This window comes from Orcinus orca, chromosome 14, assembly GCF_937001465.1.
Source record: "Orcinus orca chromosome 14, mOrcOrc1.1, whole genome shotgun sequence".
In the NCBI taxonomy this organism is placed as follows: domain Eukaryota; kingdom Metazoa; phylum Chordata; class Mammalia; order Artiodactyla; family Delphinidae; genus Orcinus; species Orcinus orca.
The window spans coordinates 84,200,407-84,227,577 of NC_064572.1; the positions used below are offsets into that span (position 1 = coordinate 84,200,407).

At 42.3% G+C, this 27,171-nt stretch overlaps 2 protein-coding genes across 5 annotated transcripts in view; one reads left to right on the plus strand and one right to left on the minus strand.

Moving 5' to 3' along the window:
• DHX32 (DEAH-box helicase 32 (putative)) overlaps positions 1-4,295 on the minus strand; it is a 52,212-nt gene extending 47,917 nt beyond the window's left edge. For all 3 annotated transcript variants that reach the window (XM_004265718.3, XM_033420746.2, XM_033420745.2), the window contains exon 1: positions 4,071-4,295. The gene's annotated coding sequence lies outside the window, so the exon portion shown is untranslated. The remainder of the gene's footprint in view (positions 1-4,070) is intronic.
• The window catches only part of FANK1 (fibronectin type III and ankyrin repeat domains 1), a 117,664-nt gene continuing 94,643 nt past the window's right edge, over positions 4,151-27,171 (plus strand). For both annotated transcript variants that reach the window (XM_049696761.1, XM_012531603.3), the window contains exon 1: positions 4,151-4,559. In XM_049696761.1, the coding sequence (XP_049552718.1) occupies positions 4,151-4,559 (409 nt within the window). The remainder of the gene's footprint in view (positions 4,560-27,171) is intronic.

The window sequence follows — 27,171 nt, forward strand, 5'->3', positions numbered from 1 at the left end:
GATTCAACAACTGACAGAACGGTCCCCCCGCTCAGCGGGGAGACAGCCCTGGCTTCTCCCTCACCTTCACGCCTCCCCAACACCAACTCCGCCTCTCTCAGCTGTCCCTCCTCCTCCCACCAACACCGCCTTAGTATGTTAACATTTTTTCACGGATTACTGCAAAATCTCCAATTTTTTCTGCATGTAATTTTGGCTCTCCATCAATGTCATTCACAGGCTGCCGGGGATCTCCTTCAAATGCATAACTGATCATGTCACTGACTCAAGTACTTTTTATTGCCTTCAAGATAAAATGTCACTCCCAGGTTCTTTCTGATTTAGCCTGCATTTGCCTCTCCAGCCTCACTTCCTTCCACTCCCTTCTACTAAGTTCTCTCTGCTCCAGCCACAATGAACTTTTGCCTAGAGTTGGCCTCCCTGCCTCCCTGCCTTTGCTCAAAGCTCCTCCTCTGCTTGGGAAGCCCTCCTGCCCCCACATACGATCCATCTGGTCACTTCCTAGTCCCTGTATGAACAGCGACTCCGGAACCAAGGAAGCACCTAACACGCTACGGATGCTCAATAAATGTTTGCTGTATGCTGGAATCAATAACAACCCTCTACGTTTAATAAATTCTTTGCAATATACACGGTATTTTCATTCATATCTATAATCACATTTACTTCATTTCTATTCTCACAACTTGACTATACAACCATTTCAGGTTTTATTATCCCCAGTTATCAATGAGGAAATAATAGCTCCTGACTTTACCAAGGTGGCAGAACTAGAAATTAATGCAATCATCCCTGACTAAAGGCTTGTCCTCTTTCTATTATTATTCAACTTAAATGATCAGGTACACACCGAAAACCCACGATGAGCTAAAGGAATACAGAAGCCTAGGTCATGGACTTAGCTCTAAAATGCTTAATCTAATCAGAGGCCAAGACCCATACACAAAAAATGACAGAGAACTCTACACGAAAGTAGAGTGTGTGTGTGTGTGTGTGTGTGTGTGTGTGTGTGTGTGTGTGTGTATATATATATAAATATATATAATAGATAGCCAACAACGACCTATTGTATAGCACAAGAAACTATACTCAATATTTTGTAATACCAGTAAGGGAAAGAATCTGAAAAATATATATATATATATATATATATAAAAAAATATATGTGGCTGAGTCACTGTGCTGTATACCTGAAACTAACATGAAACTAACACAATATTGTAAATTAACTATAATTCAATAAAAAAAAATTCTAAGAAAAAAAAGAAAGTATAGTAGAGTATAGGGATAAGTGCCAAAGTGTGTAGCGCCCCCAGTAGGAAAGAGAAATACATTCAGTGGGCAGTCCCCTAACCTGGAAGACTTCCCAGATGGGAACTGGGGGTGTGGGTGGCATGGCTCTGTAGCCCGATTATACTATGAATGATTAAAAGGGCTAAGAGATGGGCATTTCTTGAGTCCAATAATTTGAGTGCAGACCATGACAGGTCTGGAGGACTGAAAGGAAACAGCAAAAATGGAAATATAATTGTTTTCTGCCTTTGACTGAACTCCTTATGAGTTTCAGAAAGTAACAGAGAAAGAGGAAAAAGTACCCTCACTCTGGCAAAATAACAAACAAAAATCCAAAAACAAAAATGAGAAACTTCCCCTGACTTATGATAGTAAGTTTGCTAAATGGAAATAACACATTCATTTGCTTTGTTTTCTTTCCTTCTTTTTTCTTTTTTAAATCATCCTACTAGGATTAAATAATGTTAACTTCCTACTGGAGTTATTTTTACTTTGAATTCTGATGTGGACAAGAGATTTAAATAAGAAAAAGAAAGGCTACTCTTACCGGCTACCTTGCTATTCCTTGTGACAGTGCTTTGGCTTGCTACATTTAGTTAAGCATCAGTCAGCCAAGTAAATAATAATGTAACTATTCTATCCAGTGATGAGCTTGGAAACTTTTTTAAAAATCAGGACTTCATTGTTTTTAACTTGACCACCAGTAACACCCTGAAAATGACAGTGAAAAGAAACAGAAAACAAAGTAGTAGAAAATCCCCAAAGGGACAACCAATACCTTTACCATTCATCTCAACTCCTAGGACATTAGCAACCTTCTAACCTCAGGATATTTCCTCCAATAATGTATCCTTTACCTAGAGCGATTTCTCTAAAGCTCTTCTCACTCATTCAACAGACATTTAACAAGTACATTGTACTAGGGCTGGAGGAAGAGAAACTGAATGTTGTCCCTGCCTTAGACATCTTTGTACCTTCCCCTCCTCCCACTTCCCCCCACCCACAACCAGTCATTTCTTCCATAGGTACACTATCCCCTAAAATCCAATGTTGCTTTTCAGTTGCCAAAGTCACCTGTTACCTAAAATATTTCAGTGCAGGATTTCCTCAATGTCAAGTTCATAACTACTGATAAAATCATTCATCTATAATACAAAGTATTCACCAGTGCATATCTCCATTTTTCCAACCTTAAAATCTGCATGCAACTACTAAACTCCTGAGTCCTTGTTACTTTGGCACGAAGATCTACAATGTTGCTTCTTCTTTTTAAATACAAATGCCTAATCCTTTACTATATGGGAAATTTTAACCCTACCTTTTTTTTTTCCTGCTAATAAAAGCCAAGTTTTCATCACTATCTTATCACATTGACTAAGACATTATTAATGAGCACCATTATGTTTGTTTCTTGGATGAAAAGACCAATTCATGATTTTGCAAATGATGTGAAAACTAGAGTTTGAAAAGACTATACTACCAAAGTACTGTTGATCTTAGATGCTTTCTGTCTAAAAATCCATCCTCTGTGTCTCTATGTAACATGAACAGGTATTTAAGGTACCAAGAAGTGCTTACTTTCCAACCTCAATTTATTACTTTAATATTTTAGCTTATGAATTATGGATTCTGTATATATCACACTGCTTGTCGATATCCACACATAAACCTTCTTGCTTTGACAATCTGAAAATGTCTCCATATAGTCTGGGAGGGGAAAGCCTAATTTGGTGGAATATAATAAATGTCCCTTTTCAACACAGGATATATGCTTCTCAGGTTCAATTAACCTCTGAATGATTCTAAGAGAAAAGTAATTCTCCTTGATGTTCCTTGTCTACATAGCGGAAATCTCTCTAGTGGCAAAGAATGAGTAATCACTTACATGACCGCAAAAGGCCACTTTTCATTTCCCTCAAGTACTGTCTAGAGCAGCAGGAGGAACTGATGGAGGGGTCATAATCTCCAGCATGAGTACTAAATCAGTCATGCCATTTTCCTCCCACCTGCACTTTCATTCTCGTCCTTTTCCTTCTCTCTTCTCCATTTTTCCCTCTTCTTTACAGTTGTTTTTCTTAACCTACAGCACTCTCCCCGTGGTTTGAATTTTTACAACCTACCAGATAAAATCCCTGGTGACCCTCAAAGCTTCCTTACCTCCATCAGTGTTTTAAAAACAAATATTAGGAAAGATTACGGTGTGGGATCACGTTACACTTGTTTCACATACCTATAAAGTTTTGGCACAGAACGTGTGGGCTGATGCCACAACTCAATCGAAAACCGGGAGGGCTGAAACAAACACACACACACACACACAAACTCAACCGGAAAGATCCGACTCGGGCCCACAGCCTGAAATGTGACACTTGGGATGACAGTGCAATGCGGAGCGAAGGAATTCTCCCGGGTTTCAGGATACAAGGGACACACTCGGCCCACTGCTGACGACAGAAGAGGCTCTCATCTGCTCCATGCTTCCCGCAAATGTGACACGAGTGACCCAACTCTCCGCTCCCAAGGCGGGGCCGGGGTCCAAGCCCCCAAACCCCACCCCCGCGGCCGGGGCTCCCTGTTGGAGGGCTGGTGTGCACAGGTTCTCTCCCCGCGCCGAGACGCTGCTACGGGAGGTTGGGGGAGGCCGCCTCCTCCGGAGCATTTTACGAGTCGGGGCAGGGTCGTCCCGGGCCAACGGGCGGGCAGGGGGCCCCAAGCGGCCGCAACAGGTGCGCCCGGGCCGCCCACCCGCCCCTCCCGCCGCCGGGCCCGACCTTTACCTGCAGCGGCGGCTCCCGAGTCCGGGGAGGGAGGCTCAGGCCCGGCCGCCCTACCCCGCGGGGCAGGCCGAACTCGCCGGATGCACGGACCGACGGACCGACTGACGCCTTGGGTCGCCGACGGAGGGCCAGCAGGCCCCCAGCCGAAGGCCCGGGCACCGGCCCCGCCGGGGCCGCGAAGGCCGCCAGGGAGGGCGCGATCGCAAGATCAGGCCTCACGGGCAGAGAGTCTTCAGCCGGCGACCCCGCCGCCACCCTCGCTCGGTGCCCCTGCGACGCGCGGTCCTCGCGGCCGCCTGCGTTGCCTCGCGGCTTTTGGTCCCTCCCTCTCGCCGTCCTTCTTGCCCCTCCTCCCCCGCCCTCCGGGTTGTCAGGGCAACCGGAGAGACGCCGGCCCTGGAGGAGAGGCTTTCGGAGGGGCTGCGGCGGCGGCGGCGCGGGGGGCTCGGCCCGTGGCGCCCCAGGAGCATCTGACCATGGAGCCCCAGAGTAAGGGGGCCGGGGCCAGGGCCGGGGCGGGCGGCCGGGCCTGCCCGGAACGGGTGTGGGCGCCCTGCGCGCGGCTCCGCAGGCTTTTAATGCTTTTGACACAGAAATACGGTCTCCTCCTCGAGCTTTCTTCTCTTGGAGAGACAAGAGGGGGCTAAATCCTGCCGAGTGTGTCCGCCGGGAGCCGGAGGGCCGGGTGAGCTCGGTAGTGTGGGCAGGAGGATGCAGCGCCGCCAGTGTGTTCCTTCCTGAAATGACCCCCAAGCAAATCCATTTCTTATTACTATTACTGTCATTGTTGTTGTTATTTTGTTTGGTAGTTTGAGTCATTAACTGTAAATAGCCATTCTGCTTCTAAAATGTCAGCAATTAAACATGCAACAAGGCTAGGTCTTGTATTTATTAGAAGAGATCCCGTCCTCTTCCCAGTAGTCGGAGATTTGAATGAGAAAAAAATTTTGGAGCTTTGTCCAAAACTGTTAAATTCGTTACTGGAGGTTCTACGAGGTAGGCTTGGACACACACACAAAGTTACGATTTCTTTTTCTGTTTCCCACATTGTTTGACAAAAAGTGGGCAGTCTGGAGTTATCAGATCTAAAACAAGCTTTAATTTACTGTGTTGATTGTTGTTGTTATTATTATTACTACGACTACTACTCAAACCTCTCTAGAAGGACAGTGCTCCGTCCTTCTTTCCCAAGCTAATGTTTTAGTGCTCCTTTTGTTCTTAAAATAAGAACAGTGTTTTATATGGATGGACACTAGAAAGCCCTTGAACTTTTATAGAAGGATGCAGTTTGACTCTCCAAACCAAGTCGTCTTTTCTTGCACAATTTCAGAAATGGAAGTACTCAGACCAAATCCATTCCCTGGGGGATATGCTGACATTATTAAAGTTTCCAAGAAGGTTTTTAAAAACTTTTGCCTTTCTTTTAACTCACTTGCTGAGGAGAAAACTTACAAGTTGAGAGTTAGAGTTGTTTAAGTTGATTTTGTACAGTATTCTGTCACTTGCACTTGTAACTCTCTGGATTCCACATTTTATCTAACCTATTGAAAGAAATTTACAATAATACTGAAATTTTTGTTTCATTTCAAACTGATGCCAAGGTGTGTATGTTTTCTCTTTAGAGAAGAAATAAATCGAAGTGAAATATATCTTTTAAAACAGCAACTTTATTTCTTCAGATTTATGTTACTGTTTAAATGTGTAAACTATAACTTTCCAATCCGTCAGTGCTCAGACTGTTTATCCACTCTCTCGTTCATGGTATTCATTATGCTCCAAACACTGTCCTAGGGGTGGAGGATTGAACAATGAATAGGACCATGTGGGCTTTGGTTATCCCTGGAAAACTGAGCAGACACTTGCCCAAGAATTTTTGAAACCTCCCTGGGGTCTGAGATTGGGGAAAAAGAGATGGGCAGAAGGCTTCCGGCAGGAAGCAATAGTAGGCTTGCAGAATGACCCAGCAAAGAATGAGGGAAAGGGATTCCAGAGAGAGGGAATCCCTTGGGTATCCCTGAGACCTGAGAGAGTAGTGTGGGTTTGAGGCTCAGAGTTCAAAGATCAGTAAAGCTGTAAGTGAGAGAAGCCAGAGGGGTGGAGGGGAGGAGAAAGAAAAGAGACAAGCCTGGAAAAGTGAGTAGGAACCAGATCCCAGAAGCTCTGTAAAACTGTGAGAAATTTATTACTGCTATGAATTACACATTTATATCTCATCTCATTGGATTTTAAGGTGGAAAATATTTGTTAAGGAATCTATGCCTGGGACACAACTATAAATTTATTCTTTCTCACATACTCTCAAATGCTGTTATCAATTTAATTTTAGATAATTCAAACAATAACCATTTACGATAGGGAATTCTTTCACAGCCTAATAAACACCATTTTGGGTGTTAGTAAATATTTAAAAGGACAAGATTAAATGATCTTTAAGATCCCATTTAACTTGAAGATTCGTACCCAACCAGATTTCACCTGAGACTCAAGTTGCTATTTTATTCTCTCAAAGGTATTGGAGAATGCCATGGCTATGATATTAACAAATATTACAGTTATAGGGTCACCATATGTTGCTGTGCCAATGTGATCCGACATACCCTAAGCCTGGTGTGTACGTGCTACCTTTTGTCATTGAGGGGTTTCAAATAGCATTTTACAAGGGTAGTTGAGTATAGCATCAGTGACTTGATTAAAAGGAAGGCTCCTTCTTAATTGTTTTTAAGGATTAAACATATATCTAAGGACAACACCAAGGAACTACTAGGAATAACCCCCAAGTCAGTCTTATCCATTCTGTTTCCACACACTCAGTTTTCTATTACTTTTAGCAATGACGTTTATTAACTCAGTCATTAAAATCCAATAAACATAAAGTCTTCAGATCCCACAGCTGGATCATACTCTGGCACTAGGCAGAGGGTGACAAGGGCTACCACTGTTTTACAGAATGATAATAAGTCAATGATCCCAGAAATGACTCCTCAGGGAAAGGGCAAATTAAATAAACTCACAACCTCGGGCTGTTCAGAATGGTTTTGGCTCTTGGCTTACACATTTACATGTTTGGTTTTTTTTTCACATTTACATATTTAATTATTTTCTTCCTAAACTAACAACACTATTGGAAAGCTAACCCATGTATGAAATAACATGGAAAATGTACATCAAATTTCTTTTTTTTTTTTTTAAGAAAATATTTAAGTTCAACAGTACTATCTCTTCCCTAAGTTTTTAGTGAGTGACAATGCCAAGGGGTAGCTTTGGGGGTCTTTAACCCTCCCCCCCATGATCTTCCCTAGTCCACCAAATCACCCTAAACAAACACATAATCTGAATTTTAAAATGTGTGTATATATCAATTGCAGCATCAAGACAACTCCCCAGCTCCCACTTACAGCCATATTGCCACCTGTCCCCTAAACTCTCCCTATAAAATAATCTGGGCCTAGTTTAGGCCAGGCAGCAGTTTCTAGATACACACATACCTTTTAAAAGAAATGCTCAATGGGATTCTAAGTTATTCCAATGACTAACAGACTGAGGCATATCCTTAAAGGAGTGAAGACTTCTCCAAACCGGTTTTCCCACTGGTCTTCCCCATATTTGAGTAGGATTTCACCACCTTCCCAGTTACTCCAGCTGGAAATCAGAGTCATCCTTAACTGCTCTCTTTTACTCGCCACCCCTCCTACTCACCCCACCCACCAGAATGCATGTTTATTTTATTTTATTTTTTATATATCTTTATTGGAGTATAATTGCTTTACAATGTTGTGTTAGTTTCTGCTGTACAAAAAAATGAATCAGCTATACATATACATATATCCCCGTATCTCCTCCCTCTTGCGTCTCCCTCCCTCCCACCCTCCCTATCCCACCCCTCTAGGTGGTCACAAAGCACCGAGCTCATCTCCCTGTGCTATGCAGCAGCTTCCCACTAGCCATCCTTTTTATGTTTGGTAGTGTATATATGTCAATGCTACTCTCTCACTTCATTCCAGCTTCCCCTTCCCCCCTTGTGTCCTCAAGTCCATTCTCTATGTCTGCATCTTTATTCCTGCCCTGCCACTAGGTTCATCAGTACCGTTTTTTTAGATTCCATATATGTGCGTTAGCATACAGTATTTGGTTTTCTCTTTCTGACTTACTTCACTCTGTATGACAGACTCTAGGTCCATCCACCTCACTACAAATAACTCAATTTCGTTTCTTTTTATGGCTGAGTAATATTTCATTGTATATATGTGCCACATCCTCTTTATCCATTCTTCTGTCGATGGACACTTAGGTTGCGTCCATGTCCTGGCTATCGTAAATAGTGCTGCAATGAACACTGTGTTACGTGAGTTTTTGAATTATGGTTTTCTCAGGGTATATGCCCAGTAGTGGGATTGCTGGGTCATATGGTAGTTCTATTTTTAGTTTTTCAGTTTTTTCCATACTGTTCTCCATAGTGGCTGTATCAATTTACATTCCCACCAACAGTGCAAGAGGGTTCCCTTTTCTCCACACCTTCTCCAGCATTTATTGTTTGTAGATTTTTTGACGATGGCCATTCTGACCGGTGTGAGGTGATACCTCATTGTGGTTTTGATTTGCATTTCTCTAATAATTAGTGATGTTGAGCATCTTTTCATGTGCCTCTAGGCCATCTGTATGTCTTCTTTGGAGAAATGCCTGTTTAGGTCTTCTGCCCATTTTTGGATTGGGTTGTTTGTTTTTTTGATATTGAGCTGCATGAGCTGCTTGTATATTTTGGAGATTAATCCTTTGTCAGTTGCTTCGTTTGCAAATATTTTCTCCCATTCTGAGGGTTGTCTTTTCATCTTGTTTATGGTTTCCTTTGCTGTGCAAAAGCTTTTAAGTTTCGTTAGGTTCCATTTGTTTATTTTTGTTTTTATTTCCATTACTCTAGGAGGTGGGTCAAAAAGGATCTTGCTGTGATTTATGTCATAGAGTGTTCTGCCTATGTTTTCCTCTAAGAGTTTTATAGTGTCTGGCCTTACATTTAGGTCTTTTCTCCATTTTGAGTTTATTTTTGTGTATGGTGTTAGGCAGTGTTTATTTCACCTTCAGAATACACCCCAAATGTACGTCTTTCTCTCCCTCCCTGCTGTAATCACTGGTCCCCCAAGCCACCATCTTGACTAAACCATGACAGGAGGCTCTGCTGATTTCTGCATGCCATTTCCCCCAGCTGTGCTCACCTGAGAGCCAGAGTAAGCTTCTCAGAATACACAGGTCATATCAAAAAGCCCTCCAGAGTTCTTGTTTAGCTGCTTCTTCAAACCACTGTGTACATGATCTTGGATACATTATGCCTCCGGCATATAGGTCTTTTAGTCCCTTGAACATCTCAAGCTCCTTTCAGGACTGCAGGTCTTTGCACAAGGTTCTCCCTCTGCCAGGGATGCTCCTCCATCCTGCTCTGGCAGGTCTGATTCAATGTCCTCTGGTTTCAGCTTAAATGTCACTCTTGTTGAGTAAGCTCTGACTCCCTAAAGAGGGTTGGGCCCCTCTCTATGTTATTCCTATCTCTACTATGATCACAATCTGTAATTCTTTTGTTAATTTTCAAAATCTGTTTTCTCCACCGGTGTGTAGGGTGGTGGAAGAGGGCCCTGTCTGCCATTCTGTCTCCAGTGCTTAACATGGAATAAGCCCCAAGCAAGCATTTATTGAATGGATGGCACTGTTGTTAACACCTGGGTGCCTTATTTAATTTTATTTCCTTAAGAGCATTGCAGTGTGCTTAAAAAGAAAACCATTTTACTCTATAACAGAAAGGGCTGTGCTCCAGTGAAATTGAAGTACCTCTTGTGGAGTACACTTTGGGTAAAGTTCATTTAAATCAGCTGCTTATAAATGTTAGGTGAATTACAAGTATGGCATTGCTTTTTCTTCACTAGTTTAAAAGAGGTGTTTTAAGTATCTCATTCTATCCGGCAAAATTAAGGAAATAGGAAGCTAATCTTATTTGGGGTACTAAAGGACTGCCAGATCATAGACTCAACAAAATCTTTGCACTGCCGTGGAGTACTTGTTCATTAATTACCTGAGAGACTGGTAGGAATTTAAGAGTAATAAATTACTTAAGCCCAGGAGTGTTCTTAAAAGTCTGTGTAGGGGCTTCCCTGGTGGTGCAGTGGTTAAGAATCCGCCTGCCAATGCAGGAGACATGGGTTCGAGCCCTGGTCCGGGAGGATCCCACATGCCGCAGAGCAACTAAGCCTGTGAACCACAACTACTGAGCCTGCACTCTAGAGCCTGCGAGCCACAACTACTGAGCCCGTGTGCTACAACTACTGAAGCCTGTGCACCTAGAGCCCGTGCTCCACAAGAGAAGCCACCACTATGAGAAGCCCGCGCACCGCAACGAAGAGTAGCCCCTGCTCACTGCAACTAGAGAAAGCCCGTGTGCAGCAACAAAGACCCAATGCAGCCAAAAATAAATAAATAAAATAAAAATAAATCTATTAATAAAATGGTAAACTAATTTTTAAAAAGTCTGTGTAACAATTTTTGTCAAGTAGTCTTAGTCGCTAAAGAATATTCTATCAATTAGGTTATAATTCAAAGGTTATTATTAAATAAAGGCTTATATAAATAAAGTTTAAAACTTAAAAAAACTTCAAAGCAACACCTTTTAAATAGCTGTAGTTTAAAATCCCCATCAAAATCCCAAGTTCAGTGCAGTCCTGACCTTGGGATGCTCAGCCCGCAGGGCGGGGCAAACCGACTCTATGGGTGCAGCTGTGTCTCACCAGAAGCTCAGCATTATCCCCAGACCAAGTCTATACCTGACAACTTGGATTTCACCTCCTCTTGACAGGAAAAGGAAGCACTACTATAGCCTGCTTGGTCTGGGGAACCTGCCCAGACACACCCAGAAACTGAACTAACCCAACCAGTTTACTGCAGGGGCTTTGTGCCTAAGCGTCACCCAAGAACGGCCTGATTGACTCATTAAGTACAGAAGGTGGTGCAAAGTCACTAACACGCAAACAACTCACACCAGTGTTCTGTGCATTTCCCTGCTCACAGCGCTGGGGCACGCCAGGGGCAAAACTGGAGATGCTTATCCTTGGGACCCTGCAGAGCTCTGGGGACATTTCTCTCCTGAGCAGCAGAGAGAAACGAGGAGGCATTCCTTGCTTTCAGATTCCTTTAGCTGTGACCCGCCCCCTTGTAGGTTGTCAGGGACCCTTCCCTGCTGGCCTCACCTTCTTGGGAGGGTCGTCTCATTCTCATACTCTCTTGCCTGCTTGTTTCTGCCTGGAATCTACTCAACTGCCCATGCATGTATCCATCCTTTCAAACATCTCTATAACGGTTACCATCTCTTAAAAATGTTGCCTGTTTACCCTCCTCCAACCCAAATCAGAGTTAATTTCTCCATCCTAGGCACTGTGTCTGCATTTTGTCACTACTTTTGTTATTCTAACACGTTGTAATTGATATATATTTATATGTTCAACCCTCCCATTAGAAATTAACTTGAAATGGATTAAGGGCTTAAGTGTAAGACCTGAAACTATAAAAGTAGAAGAAAACATAGGGAAAGAGCTCCTTGCCATAGACCTTGGCAATGGTTTCTTGGATATGACACTGAAAGCACAGGCAACAGAAGCAAAAATCAGCAAGTGATTAGTCTGGCCACACTAAACTCATAAGCTTCTGTACAGAAAAAGAAACAAGCAACAAAATGGAAGGGCAACCTAAGGCAAAGAAAATATTTGCAAACCATCCGTCGGTGAGGGGCTGATATCCAAAATATATGAGGAACTCATACAACTTAATAACAGAAAAGCAAACAATCCATTTAAAAAATGGGCAGGGGGCCTGAATGGACATTTTTCCAAGGAAGATATACAAATGACCAACACATGAAATGATGTCAAGCACGTGAAAATGTGCTCCACGTCACCGATCATCAGGGAGACGCGAATCAAAACCACAATGAGATACCACCTCACACCTGTCAGAACGGTGTTTTCAAAAAGACAACCCTCAGAATGGGAGAAAATATTTGCAAATGAAGCAACTGACAAAGGATTAATCTCCAAGACTTACAAGCAGCTCCTGCAGCTCAATAACAGAAAAACAAACAACCCAATCCAAAAACGGGCAGAAGGCCTAAATAGACATTTCTCCAAAGAAGACGTACAGACTGCCAACAAACACATGAAAGAAGGCTCAACATCATTAATCATTAGAGAAATGCAAATCAAAACTACAATGAGATATCATCTCACACCAGTCAGAGTGGCCATCATCAAAAAATCTAGGGCTTCCCTAGTGGCGCAATGGTTGAGAGTCCGCCTGCCGATGCAGGGGTTACGGGTTCGTGCCCCAGTCCGGGAACATCCCACGTGCCGCGGAGCGGCTGGGCCCGTGAGCCATGGCCGCTGAGTCTGCGCGTCCGGAGCCTGTGCTCCGCAACGGGAGAGGCCACAACAGTGAGAGGCCCGCGTACCGCAAAAAAAAAAAAAAAAAAGAGTCATGTACCGAAACGTTCATTGCAGCTCTATGTACAATAGCCAGGACATGGAAGCAACCTAAGTGTCCATCATCAGATGAATGGATATAGAAGATGTGGCACATATATACAATGGAATATTACTCAGCCATAAAAAGAAATGAAATTGAGTTATTTGTAGTGAGGTGGTTGGACCTAGACTCTGTCATACTGAGTGAAGTAAGTCAGAAAGAGAAAAACAAACACTGTATGCTAACACTTATATATGGAATCTAAGAGAAAAAAAAAAGGTCATGAAGAACCTAGGGGTAAGATGGGAGTAAAGACACAGACCTACTAGAGAATGGACTTGAGGATATGGGGAGGGGGAAGGGTAAGCTGTGACAAAGTGAGAGAGTGGCATGGACATATATACACTACCAAATGTAAAATAGATAGCTAGTGGGAAGCAGCTGCATAGCACAGGGAGATCAGCTTGGTGGTTTGTGACCACCTAGAGGGGTGGGATAGGGAGGGTGAGAGTGAGGGAGATGCAAGAGAGAAGAGATATGGGAACATATGTATATGTATAACTGATTCACTTTGTTATAAAGCAGAAACTAACACACCACTGTAAAGCAATTATACTCCAATAAAGATTTTAAAAAAAAAAGAAGAGATAAGTGTTTGCAAGGTTGTGGAGAAAAGGGAACCCTGGTCCACTGTCAGTGGGAATGTAAATTAGTACAGCCACTATAGAAAACAGTGAACAGTGTGGAGCTTTCTCAAAACATTAAAGATAGAACTACCATATGATCCAGTAATCCCACTTCTGGGTATATATCTAAAGGAAATCAAATCAGGATCTTGAAGAGGTATCTGCCCTCCCACGTTCATTGCAGCATAATTCACAAGAGCCAAGATATGGAAACAAGTTAAGTGTCTGTCTGTGGATGAATGGTTAAAGATGTGATATATATGCATGATGGAATATTATTCAGCCACGAGAAAGAAGTCCTGCAATTTGCAACAACATGGATGGAACTTGAGGGCATTATGCTAAGTAAAATATAAAATAAGTCAGAGAAAGACAAATACTGTATGATCTCACTTATATGTGGAAGCAAAACAAGCTGAACTCATATAAACAGAGAAGAGTGGTTACCAAGGGCTGGCGGGGTGGAGGAAATGGGGAGATATCGGTCAAAGAATACAAACTTCAAGTTAGAAGTGGAATAAATTCTGGGGATCTGATGTGTATGGTGACTATAGTTAACAATACTGTATTGTATATTCAAAAGCTGCTGAGAGAATAGATCTTAAATGTTCTCATCACATGCAGACAAAAGGTAATTATGTGAGGTGAGAGAGGTGTTGCTGGACCTACCATGGTAATTGTTTCACAGTTTATAAGTGTATCAAATCATCAGGTTGTAGATCTTAAACTTACACAGTATTATGTGTCTATTATATCTCAATAAAGCTGGGGGGAAAAGCTGTGAGGTCAACATTTTCTTTCCTGGAGCTCTCTAGAGTACTGGAAAGAAACTAACTAGCCCTGTTATACCAATTACTTTTACTAAAGAGTTCTAACACAGCAACTATTTGGTTATTCTGAGCCTTGCTTTATGCAGGATTTGATTATAGGTAGCTGGTTTATATTTTAAGTAACTTTTTTTTGCCACTGTAAACAATGGACTACCAGTGTCCCTTTACCACTGGGGGTCATCAATGTCTTTAAATCAAATCAGGTTGAAGAAACAATTTTAGATAATCCAGTGCCAATTCAGAAGACAAATCCTAAAGGTTCTGTTCTCTGGATCCCACTTTTGTATTAATATTTGTATCAATTAGGGTTTAATCAGAAGAGCAGAACTACTGTGAGTGATATAGGATAAGGGGTCTACAACAGAGATTAGACTTTGTATAATTGTGGGAGCTGGTGAAGAAGTCAGTGCAAACTGTTGTGTCTGTGACTGACGCTGGGCCTGGTGTTGCTCCAAGTTGGCGGGACCAGCGGTTGGGAAGGAAAGCTGGATATGAAGGTGGGAAAAGCAGGGACAGATTGGAGCCTGCCAAGTCAAACTGGAACCTGCAAGGATAAACTGGAGCCCATGTCTGTCTCTCACCACCTGCAACATCAGTGATATGCATGACCTGCAAGAGAGCTGGCGACCTTCCCTGAGGAGCCCTGCATGTGCCTGGCATGGTGCTCTGAGAACTTGAAGGAGGAGGTCTGTCCAAATTTCAGCTGCTGCTTCCCACCAACAAGGTGAGCAGCCAATGAACAACCACATGAGCCTGGTGCCCTGTACCGTCCTCTAGAGAGTAAAAAGCAAAATGGGAAATGCTGTTTCACCCCGAATGCTAAAGCTCACATGTGTGACCCAGAACTGAACAGGGAAGGGAATTCTTCAGTGTAGCTAAATTGGCCCAGTACAAAACCACCAAACCCTTTAGCCTATTTATCAGATTAGGGAAGTTCCCTTCTAGTCCTAATTTGCCAAGGTATTATTTATTTATTTTTAATCATGAAGAAGTGTTGGATTTCATCAAATGCATTATTTCCTTTTTTTCTCTATTAGTGTGATTTACATTGATTGTTTTTCAAATGTCAAACTAACCTTGCATTCATGGGATAAACCCTAGATGGTTATGGTGTTCTATGTGGTGAATAGAGTGCTGAATTTAATGTTCTAGTTTTTAAAAGGATTTTTGAGCTGTATTCATATGAGGGATTGGCCTGTAACTTTACTTTTTGTGATTTCTTAGTCTAGTTTCAGTATCAGGGTTATCTTAATCAAAAAAATGAGCTTAATCTCAAAAATAGAGGCTGTATTCCCCCTATTTTGGTTCTCTTTCTGTCTTTATTCTCTTAAAAGATTTTGTAATGTTGGTGTTATTTCTCCATTACATTGAAGAATATACCAGTGAAACCATCTGTAACGGGTTTTTCTTTGTGGGGAAAGTTTTAAATTGTGAACACTATTTACTTACTAGATGTAGGGGTACATATACTTCTATTTCTTAGTTTTGGCAAGTTGTGTCTTTCAAAGACTGAGCTCTTTTAATATAAATTATCTGATTTATTCCCATAAGTTTGCTTATAATAAAGTCTTATCTTTGTAATAGTATCTATAGGATCCATAGTGATAACCCTTTTTTAAAAAATTTATTTATTTTTGGCTGCGTTGGGTCTTCATTGCTGCATGTGGCTTTCCCTAGTTGCGGTGAGCAGGGGGCTACTCTTAGTTGCGGTGCATGGGCTTCTCATTGCAGTGGCTTCTCTTGTTGCAGAGCACAGGCTCTAGGCACAGGGGCTTCAGTAGTTGCAGCACACAGGCTCAGTAGTTGTGGCTCACGGGCTCTAGAGCTCAGGCTCAGTAGTTGTGGCGCATGGGCTTAGTTGCTCTGCGGCATGTGGGATCTTCCGGGACCAGGGGTCGAACCCATGTCCCCTGCATTGACAGGCAGATTCTCAACCACTGTGCCACCAGGGAAGCCCCGATAGTGATAACCCTTTTAATTCCTTATGTTATTCATTTGTGCTTTATCTCTCTCTTTCATTCTTTTTTTTTTTTTTTTTTTTTTTTTTGTGGTGCGTGGGCCTCTCACTGTTGTGGCCTCTCCTGTTGCGGAGCACAGGCTCCAGAAGCACAGGCTCAGCGGCCATGGCTCACGCGCCCAGCTGCTCTGTGGCATGTGGAATCCTCCTGGACTGGGGCACGAACCTGCGTCCCCTGCATCGGCAGGCAGACTCTCAACCACTGTGCCACCAGGGAAACCCTCTTGTTCATTCTTGATAGAGATTTATATTAGTTGTCTATCACTGCATAACAAATTATTCAAAACTTAATGTCTTCAAACAACAAACATTTATTATGTGTGGTAGCCAGACTTCTAAGGTGGTCCCCATGATCTCCATGTCCTGCTGTTACACCCTGTATAACCTCCTCCCTCTGAGTGTCAGTGGGCTCTATGACTTGCTTCTAACCAATAGAACATTGTGAAAGTGCTGGATTGTTACTTCTGTGTGTGTGTGTGTATGCGTGTGTATGCATGTATCTATGTGTACATATAAACATATATACATTTAGATATATAGATGGGGAGGAGAGAGAGAGAGAGAGAAAGAGATAATATACACATAAATTAGACTTCATCTTGCTAGCATGCACTGGAGACACTCTCCTTGCTAGTTTGATGAAGTGAGCAGCCATGTTGAATATGTCCAACTGCAGGTGGCCTGTAGAACCTGAGGTTGGCATCCAGTCCACAGCCAGTGAAAAGCCTGGGTGTTCAACCATACAAACCCGACGAAATAAATTCTCTCAGCAACTTGAATGAGCTTAAAGGTCGATTCTTCCCTGAATGCCTGCAGATAAGAATTTAACCCAGCTGACACCCTGACTGCAGGCTTGTGAGACCCTGACAGAGAACCCACTTGAGCTGAGCTCAAATTCTTGACTTGCAGAAAATAGGGGACAATAAACATGTGTTTTCTTAAAAATGTTCACATGTGGTAATTTGTTATGGAGCAATAAAAAACGAATGTATTATCTCATGTAGTTTCTGTGGGTCATGATTTCAGGAATACATTAGCTGGGGGTTCTGTCTTGGATTGTAGTCAGTATGTTGGCCAGGGATGCAGCCTTCTGCAGGCTTGACTGAGGCTGGAGGATCTGATTTCAAGATGGTGCACTCAACATGGATGGCAAGTTGGTGCTGGCTGATAGCAAGAGACCTAAGTAACTGAACACATTAACCTCTCTATAGAGTTGCTGTAGTGTCCTCACAGCATGGTACCTGATTTCACCCAGAGTGAATGATCTAAGAGAGAGAAAGGTAGAAGCTGTAGTGTCTTTTATAGTCTAGCCTAGGATACCATACTCTGTCATTTGCATTATTGTCTTAATAACAGGTCAACCCTCTTCAATATGAGAGAGGAGTACACAAGGGCACGAATAGCAGGAGGTGAGAATCATTGGGGGCCATCTTGGAGGCTGGATATCATAGAAGTAATAAATTGTGTTATTTTTTTAAAGGCTTTTATATTTTATGTTTATTTTCATATTTTTACATTTACATTTTATATTTTCTCCATTATGCATTTGTTTTCTATTTCATTGATTTCTGCCTATATCTTTATTTCCATCATTTAAATTTGCTGTTCCTTTTAAAAAGTTTTTTGATGTAGATGCTTACATCATTGCTTTTAGCCTTCTTTTTCAAATAAATGCGTTTAAGGCTGTGAATTTCCCTCTGAGCCCCAATTTAGCTGAATTCCACAAGTTTTCTTTTTTTGTAAAGTTATATAGAAGTACGACATATGTATAAGAGAGTACAGAATATTAAATCTCCAGGTTGATGAATTATCACAAAGTAAACACACTCAGTTACTAGCACCCAGATCAAGAAATGGATTACCACTAATTATTTTAAAGTCTGAGCCTCATAGTATTGCAAACTGCTTTAAAGTTCATATCTGATCATTTCAACACCTGAATCACTTGTGAGGTTTGTTTCTCTTTTCTGTTTTTGCTCTTAGTTTTCAGTCATTTCATCATGTATCCTGGCATTCCTGGTAATTTTTGATTGAATGCTTGACATTCTTTTTGAAAAATCATAGAGGTTTCAGTAGACATTATCCATAGAGGATTTTATCTACTTTTGGTTGGCATTTAGGGTACAAATAAATCACCGTACTTCAGTTGAGGGCAGTCTGTTTTCAGTTTGCCCTTATTCCTAGGATGTAACCAGCCATTGCAGGGATGTTAGCTGAAAACCTGGGGTCTTCACTAGTGCCCTTCCTTTTCAGCAGGACTTATATTTCAATTTTTGATCCCCAGCACCATGATATTGCCAAAATCTCTGCTTGCCCATGGTCAGCAAACTCCTCAAGGAGGAGTTGCTGGGCTTATTTCTCTGTGTCCCCTTTTCTCTAGGGTCTTGGCCCCTTAAGCCTTGGTTGTTTTTGGCAGTCTTCAGCTCCAGTGTTTCTGTGTGGCTGTTGAAGCTCTACGATACCACTTTCTACTTGTCTTGCCCCAGCTGTGAATCAGCAGATTCCCCAAGGACCAATGTAAGGGAAGTATATGGCCAACCTCAGTGCTCTTTTTTGCTCTCTGGGACCTTGGGCCCAAATCTTGTCTACGTTTTTGGACCTTGATGCCTTCGTACAGCTGTTTTTTATATGTTATCCAGTTTTTGTGCTTTGTGGAATTATTAGTGTGATAGCCGCTGGAAGCAGAAATTGGTAATTAAAATTTTAACAGAAGATCCTTAGACATTTAATTCAAAAGAATTCATCCGTTTTCAATATTTGTTTCATAGCCTTCTATTTTTTGAAGATCTGAAAACATATGTAAAAAATTTATTAATCCAGCAGCAATTCCTATCTTTTAATCATTCAATACGTAGTTTGCAAGTGAAAAAATGAATAAATTTTATACATAATATCTGTGTCTTCCAGTTTGTGATCAAATTGCATAAGTCCTAGTTAATAAAGATAACTTGAAACTTCAGTAGATGATATTTTTTGTGCTAATTCCTTGAAGATTAAAGAGATTTTTATAACTATTTTATGTACATTTCATAGAAAGCACTTTTGATGGTTAAAAAATTATATATATCAAAAATAAAGTAAGGCCAAAGATGACTAATGGGATGGTTTCTCCGGGGGAAAGTAGTCTCTGCTCAATATTTTATCTGTTAATTTCATTTAGAATGTGTTCGGGATATTCCCTGAGTTAGCTAAATGTGTTACTTCAGCCTTTTTGTTTGTTTTTTTTAATTGGAGTACAGTTGCTTTACAATGATGTGTTAGTTTTTGCTGTACAGCAAAGTGAATCAGCCGCACATATACATATATCCCCTCTTCCTTGGATTTTGTTCCCATTTAGGTCAGCACTTCAGCCTTCTTGAATCTACTCACATGGTGGTGGTCTTTTCCCTCTTTCTCTGTTGACTGGCTTCCTCTCTACTCTGTGCATATTTTGTGATGAGGACACCACTAGCTCCCAACTATATATCATCAGTTTCAACTGCCCAAGGAGAGACTGAATTTTCTTTCTTAATTTGAATTGTAAAATCCAAGGGCAGGATTCTTATTAGACCAGCTGTATCGTATGCCCACCCCATCATGAAGGATGGAGGGGAGGGATGTCCATGACAGCTCGTGCACAGGGAAGGCTGCAAGGATCTGGAATGTCAGGGCATCATCAGCCAAGGTGACTGTGCAAAACCACAGTGTTTCTCTACTGTGTCCAGGGGGTCATCTACTAGTTGCTGTGGTTCGTTAGAGGGAGGCCTGTTCCTCATTGATCATCTGCTCCAAAACTGTTACAATAGGTGCAGGAACTCACTCTTCACTGAGTTATTTCTAAGATCCATTCACAGAAGCAGGGACTTTTTTTTTTTTAATGACTCAACTGCTTTATCTTGCTTAAGGTGACAAAGATGAGTACTGCTAAAAATCAAAGCATTATTGCTGTCAGGTCTTGCTGACCAGTATAAAATCACCTCTTATTCTTTTATTCAGAGCACTTCAAACCTAAAGGTATTCAATATCCAAACCAAATTTATTAAAAAGTCTCCGTTCTTCCCATTTCTCAGAATAAAGTCTTCATGACAGCGCTCTTTAGGAAACTCTCTGTGCTTGTACCTACTTTCTTGTCCTCCGATGCGAGAGAGTCAAACTGAACATTAAAAAATCTTTTATACAGATTATCATGATGAATTTAGTCAGGCACAATGAAATCTAAGACACGAAGTAGCCACAGTATTCTCACTTTTTGGTCTGTAAAGTGAAAATAACTTGTAGTTCAATTTACTGTATAACCCTAAGAATGAGGCTGATCTAAGTATCATAACCGTGGCATCATAGCCTACAGCGTGGGAAATGTTCACTTACACCACAACCTTCTTTGAGCAGGCACTCTCGATACAGTGCAGCTTTGTCTCTTTCACCAAAGTTCAGGACAAAACTTCCTGGTTTAGTTCAGCAACTGTGTGATTCAGGTGAACTTCAAGTATTTGGAACATGTCAACTTCACAGAAGGTTGTGTATCACCTGTCCTGATGGGATAAATAATAAGGTTTGCATCCTGCCTTCCAAGGCTCAGGTACTTCATGGCAGTATGTTTTGGGGTTAGTAATGCTCCCCACTGTGAATTATGAGGTGGGATTTTTAGATCTTTAAAGGAATAACAATTGCTATTCAAGACTGGCATTATCCCATTTGTGCTCTATATCTACATGAATATGCAGCTTGTCTTAACTTATACTTCCTAATATTACAAATATGTATTACATTTACACAGAGATACATAAATATGTACTTCTTATTTTGAAAATTTTCAGTTATGAAATAGTTCAAAGTCATACAATGAATACTTTTATTCCCTTCATGGAGATTTCATTGTTTACATTTTGCCACACTGGATTTCTCTTTCCAACTCTGTCTCTCTTATTCTCATTCTCTCTCTCTCCCTCTCCCCACCCCGACTCCCACTTCCTGTACACACACACATACACACACACACACACACCCTTTTGCTGAACCATCTGAAAGCAGTTGCACATATCACTATGCTTCAGTCCTGAACATGTCAGCACGATATTCCTAAGAAGTAGGACATTCTCTTGTGTAGTCACGATACAATTAATTCATCCTCCAAACTTAACGTTAATAATATCTAATATGTGCTCCCTATTCATATTTTCTCAGTTGCCTTAATAATGTCCTTTGTGGCTGTCTTTTTTCCTTTTCAAGTGACCAGGACCTAATCCAGGATTATGCACTGCATTTAATTGTCACATTCCTTTAGTCTTCTTTAAGTCTTCTTTAATCTAGAACAGTCTCCCGTACTTTTTTTCTCTTATGACACTGACAGTTTTGAAGCGGCCAATTGTCTTTACAGAACGTTCCATGCTAGATTTGTCTGATTGTTGCCTCAAGACGTTTTAAGTCAGATATTTTCTCAAGGAATGTAACATTACACTGATGTGGTGTCCCTTCCATTGCCTCATATCGGGGGGCACATGATACCAGTTCTGTGTACTATTTTGATGCAATGTCATTGCTGCAACTGAAAAAGAAGAGACTAATTTTCTGGAAAGCAAGGGAATTATGAGTTGGGAATCTCTGTTTAGAAGAGAAAAACTAGTTTCTCCAGGTTGTCAGGACTGTGCTACAAGAGCTGGTCAATTCTCATTGCTTAAGCCACAACTCGGTGCTTCCTATCATTGTAGGTGCGGGGCATCAGGGCGGCAAGTAGCATGGAAATGAAAGGCCTGCCTGTCTTCTCTAAGAAGTCTCCTCCCAGGGCTTCCCTGGTGGCACAGTGGTTAAGATCCCGCCTGCCAATGCAGGGGACACGGGTTCGAGCCCTGGTCTGGGAAGATCCCACATGCCGCAGAGCAACTAATCCCGTGTGCCACGCTACTGAGCCTGCACGCCTAGAGCCCATGCTCTGCAACAAGAGAAGCCACTGCAATGAGATGTTTGTGCACCACGACGAAGACCCAATGCAGCCAAAATAAATAAATAAATAAATTTATTAAAAAAAAAAATCTCCTCCTAGCAGAGGAGAGAACCTGACAGATATGAAATTACTTTCCAGTGGGATAAGACAGTGTTTTTCAGCTTAGGTCCAGGGCATAGATATGAGCATGGCAAGAACAGTGAATCAGTGGCTTGTAATTGGGCCCATGCCGCTCTCTGTATCTTTTTTTACTGCTTCCCAATCTACACTTACGACTCTAATTAGGCCTGTCTCCTTGCTGCCTTGCACATTTACCACAGTCACTCACCTTTTTATTCCTTCACCCGGTGCCCTGCACTCCAGTGCTCTCCACTATCTCCACTGGTAGCCAGCCTCTAGGACGGCCCCCAGGCCCCCTCCCCCCTCCAGTGTTACTGCCCTGGTCCCCTGCCTCATTGCGCCAAGGTTGGCCGGTGTGGCCAGTGGCTGTGGCAGAAGTGCTGATGCCGCTCCCTCCGTTAGGTTGTTTCTGCCTCGGGCGGATCTTCAGCCTCTCTCTCCCTCTTGTTTTTTCTTACTCTCTCTCTTTTCCCCACCACCTGCCAGCTGCCATGGCGTGAACCCATTCAAGCACCCTGTGGAATGGCTTCCCTGGTAAGGAACAGAGGCCTCTGGCCACGAGCCAGTGAGGACTGACTCCAGCAACTCAGAGAGCGAGCTCACAGGCAGATTCTCCAGGCTCAGCTGAGCCTTGAGGTGAGGGCCGCCCTGTCTGACAACTTGGCAGCAAACTCACGGAGGCTCCGAGCCATGTCTACCCAGCTAAGCCATTCCCAGGCTCCTGACCCTCAAAACCTGTGAGATAAGGGATATTTGTTGTTCTAAGCCATTAAGTTCGGGGGTAATTTGTTATGCAGCCTTGGAATCGGATACCGTCTTGTATCTGCTACTTTAACCCTGGGCTTTCTGATTCCAGGCTGCACTGATCTCTCCCAACTAGAACTCCTTTGGCACTTTGCTTGCTTTTCATTTTTTCTAGAGTTTATTATTTTACTTTTGGGATAATTAATATAGTGAACAAGTTTCAAAAATCCAAAGTTATAGAAGAGTACATAGTAAAAAGCCTCCTCATTCTGTAACACTGCCCGCCAGTTCCTGCCCTGCAGGCAGCCACCATTGTTCGCTTCTGGTATATCATTCCAGAGCTAGTTGAAACATTATAGATACAAGCACATTATGTATACTATATTCCTCTCTCGGTTCTGTACTGTGATTTTTTTTTCACCTATTTTGGAGAGCTTTCTGTTTAGTCCATAATAAGTTTTTCTCATTTATTAAACAACTGCATAGTGTTCTATTGTATGAATTTACCTAATTTATTTAACCAGTCCACTACTGATGGACTATCAGTTTGTTTCTTGTCTTTTGCTCTTGTGATAAGCAAAACAAAAGTTGTCTATATCCTAATCCCCCAAACCTGTGACTATGTTACCTCCCGTGGAAAACGGGGCTTTGCAGCTGTATTAAGTTAAGGATGGTAAAGTAGGAAGATTAGCCTGTATTATCCAGGTGGGCCCCATGTAATCAACCACAAGGGCCCTTATAAGAGGGAAGGAGGAGAGTCGGAGGGCTGAGGATTTTGTGGCGATGGAAGTGAGTGTTGGAGCGTTACCAGGTCAGGAACCGAGGACGGTGGGAAGCCTCTAGAAGCTGGGGAAGCGTTCGGAAATGGACTCTCCCCTAGAACCTCCAAAAAGGACAAGCCTTCGATTTTCGTTGGGCAAGACTCATTTTGGACTTCTGACCTCCAGAACGGTAAGATAATACATTTGTCTTGTTTTAAGCGACTATGTTTGAGGGAATGGGTTACAGCAGCCGTAGAAAACCAGTACAGCTTTTATTACCAACCACTGTAAACTAAATAATGTTGTGCACCTTACATTTTGCATTTGTGCTGGTATATTCATAGAATAAATGTCTAGGTGTGGAATTGCCCCGTCAAAGGCAGCGTTAGTGTGATAATGTTAACATCCTCCATAGGGCTTAACGCTAATTTACATTTCCAACAGCAACATACGTCTCTCCTTTTCCACACCCTCTGCAACGCGTGTGTTATCAAACTTTTGGATTTTTACCATTCTGCTAGTGAAAAATTCTAATTTGCTAGAACGACATGCTTATGAACTTCTCCTCCACTGCCCAACACGTTTAGAATCTCCTTCAGAGTTAGGATTAGGTGCTTACTTCTAGTTTATCTTCCACTGTTTGCCTTTGTGTCCCTCCTACTACCTGACATAAAATGGGTTCTCCCCATAGACTGGGAAAAGGAACTAAATATCTGGAGACAGGGATAAGAAATGTGACGTAGAATCCATTTTATCCATCTCTCTATCCATCAAGTTCCATTTAGAAAACAAAATGTCTGTTTGGGGCTAAAATATCTTAATGGCAGTCATTGATGAGTGAAACGTTAAGAAATGGTTGCCTGGCAATGTTGGATTTTTTTTGCCGTTTGATCGACATGGGGTGGGATCCACAAACACAGCTTGCATATGGCCACACCCTGCCTCTGACTGCAGACCTTTCCCTCAAAGGTCAACACAGTCCAGGCTCCTGGCCAGTCCTTGGCGATTGTTTGCACACCAGATAAAACCTGTTTGTTTCGCCCTGTTCAAGGACTAAGAGCTGCCCCAGAAACTGTAACTCAAGTGCTTTTCCAGTGAAGGAAACAAATGGAAACTTCTACCACCTTCCTCCTCTTCCCTTCTCTTGGGGCTGAGTTATACTCCATTCCTCATGTTTTCTTCTTTATTCGTACTGCCGGCAGCTTAAAAACAAATGTTTTTTTCCAGTCTCCAGCATCTTTATTTACTTTTTTGAAATCTTGAAACTTAAGGGAAAGGAAAATCTATCACTCTCAAAAACATTGGAGACTTCAGTTGCGTTTGTTTATAATGTAGCCTGGTTGGTTTGAAGTTTAATAAAAAATGTTACAGTGAAAGTTCTGATCCGAGAAATCTCCTTGTTAATAACTTGAGCTGTTAGCTAAAATTTTTTTTATCCGTTTAATATGTAGTGTTTAGCTTCAATGTGAACAAATGTTAGAGTATGGGTTTAGGGTTTTCACAACTTCCAAGAAATGGCAAAATTTCGTGAATCAAATGTAATAAATCATGGAAGGACAAAACAAAATCTGACAATGAGCCCAGTTATCAAATATTTTTGTTTCTTGAAAAGGAAAAAGGATACCAAAGAGTGAAACCTTTCGAGAGAAACATGTACCTTCTGCCTCTTTGCTATTCTGAATTGGTAATTATTGACAAATACCCAACACATGATTTTAAAGGTAGACAGCTGATTCTCCATTTTTTGCCGATCACGCGTCCACATTTTCATTGGCGCTTATTCTGCATGACACCTGAACTTGAGTCCTTCAGCGTCTGCCAGAAGGAGGGCACACCCATGAAACAGACGCTGTCTGGAGGCCTGGTTCCCCAGGTGCTCCATTTACTAATCAGTAGTCAGATGGTAACTTGATTACAGGTAACTTAGCGTGAGTCAGGCTGATTTGCCACAGCTGTTTCTACTAAAGCTTTCTGATACTAGTCATCGCCACCACTACTGCCAAATGGCATCTGTTTTACTTTTGCGTTAATTTTATTTTGTATTTATTTTTATTTTTATTTATTTATTTATTTTGCGGTACGCAGGCCTCTCACTGTTGTGGCCTCTCCCGTTGCGGAGCACAGGCTCCGGACGCGCAGGCTCAGCGGCCCCGGCTCCAGGCGGACTCTCAACCACTGCGCCACCAGGGAAGCCCCTGCGTTACAGGGGACGCAGGTTCGTGTCCCGGTCTGGGAAGACCCCACACGCCGCGGAGCGGCTGGGCCCGTGAGCCGTGGCCGCTGAGCCTGCGCGTCCGGAGCCTGTGCTCCGCAACGGGAGAGGCCACAACAGTGAGAGGCCTGCGTACCGCAAAAAAAAAAAAAAAAAAAAAAAAAAAGCAAGGCACCTAATAGATCAGGGCAGTACGATGGCATTGAAGTCGGTCAAGCCTGGGTTACTGTTTACTGGCTGTGGGGTTTGGGACGTTTCCTGCTTCCCGTGTCTCAGGGGGATGATAAGCTGACCTTGCAAGGTTCCTGTGAAGGTTAAATGAGATAGTGTGTGAACTGTGTCCACCATTGTGGTGCCTGGCTTGTTAATGACTATGCAGTTCACGCAAAAACGCTGGACAAACTATGAAACAAGGTTTGGAAGAAAACATAATGTAAACCCAGACTGATCAGGCAAATGAAAGGCTAAGAACCAGCAAAAAAGGGAGTTCCTGGGCGGAGTAGGGGCAGAGCCATCATGGGGTATCTTTACCTGAAGTCAACTCTTATTATAATTGTTCAAATATTTTCTGTCAATTAAGTTACCATTAGAATGATTATTTCTAAACTCCCTAATACCCATGACAGTATGGACACTATTTTTCCCTCAGGAAAACAGCTTCCTATGCATAGTTCCCTCCCTCTCCCAACAGACTATGTAACAGTCATTTTCTGAGATGTCACATTCTAAACTTGCATTACTTTTTCTTCATTTTCTAAAGCTTCTTTATGCATCACTTTTTATATGTTTTTTTCACTTTTTACATTTAAAAAAAATCTAGTCTCTTTATGTGGTAAGTTGCTCACTCATCCTCAGTTAGACTAAGTCCAGTGGGGAGAGGACCCAGGCCTGCCTGTTCACATGTGTCACCCCCATGTTCACAAGGCAGTTACCAGGTAGGCACTCAAGTATTGGTTGAATAAGAAAATGGAAGACCTGAAAACGTGGGCAGCATTGCAACCCGAAGATAGGGAAGCATCATAGAGAGATGGGTTAAGAAAGGTTTACTGAAGGCTGTGTTTCTTAACCATTTTCACTATCCCCTAAGGAAAAAAATTCTCCCTAAGAAGAGAAATTAAATACTAAGGAACAAGATGTTTTCAGGTACAGTTGAGCTTTGACAGGCCACAACCACGGTGCTGTCCAAGATCCTCCCCTCCCCGCCAAGAACAAATCTGGGAGGATGAGTGGGAAGTGCGTGGTGATCTGAGGCCTGGTCTCTGTCTCTGTGGGCTCACTCCCACTTCCTGAAGGTTCGCGTCACTGTGGGAGGGTGGGAGGT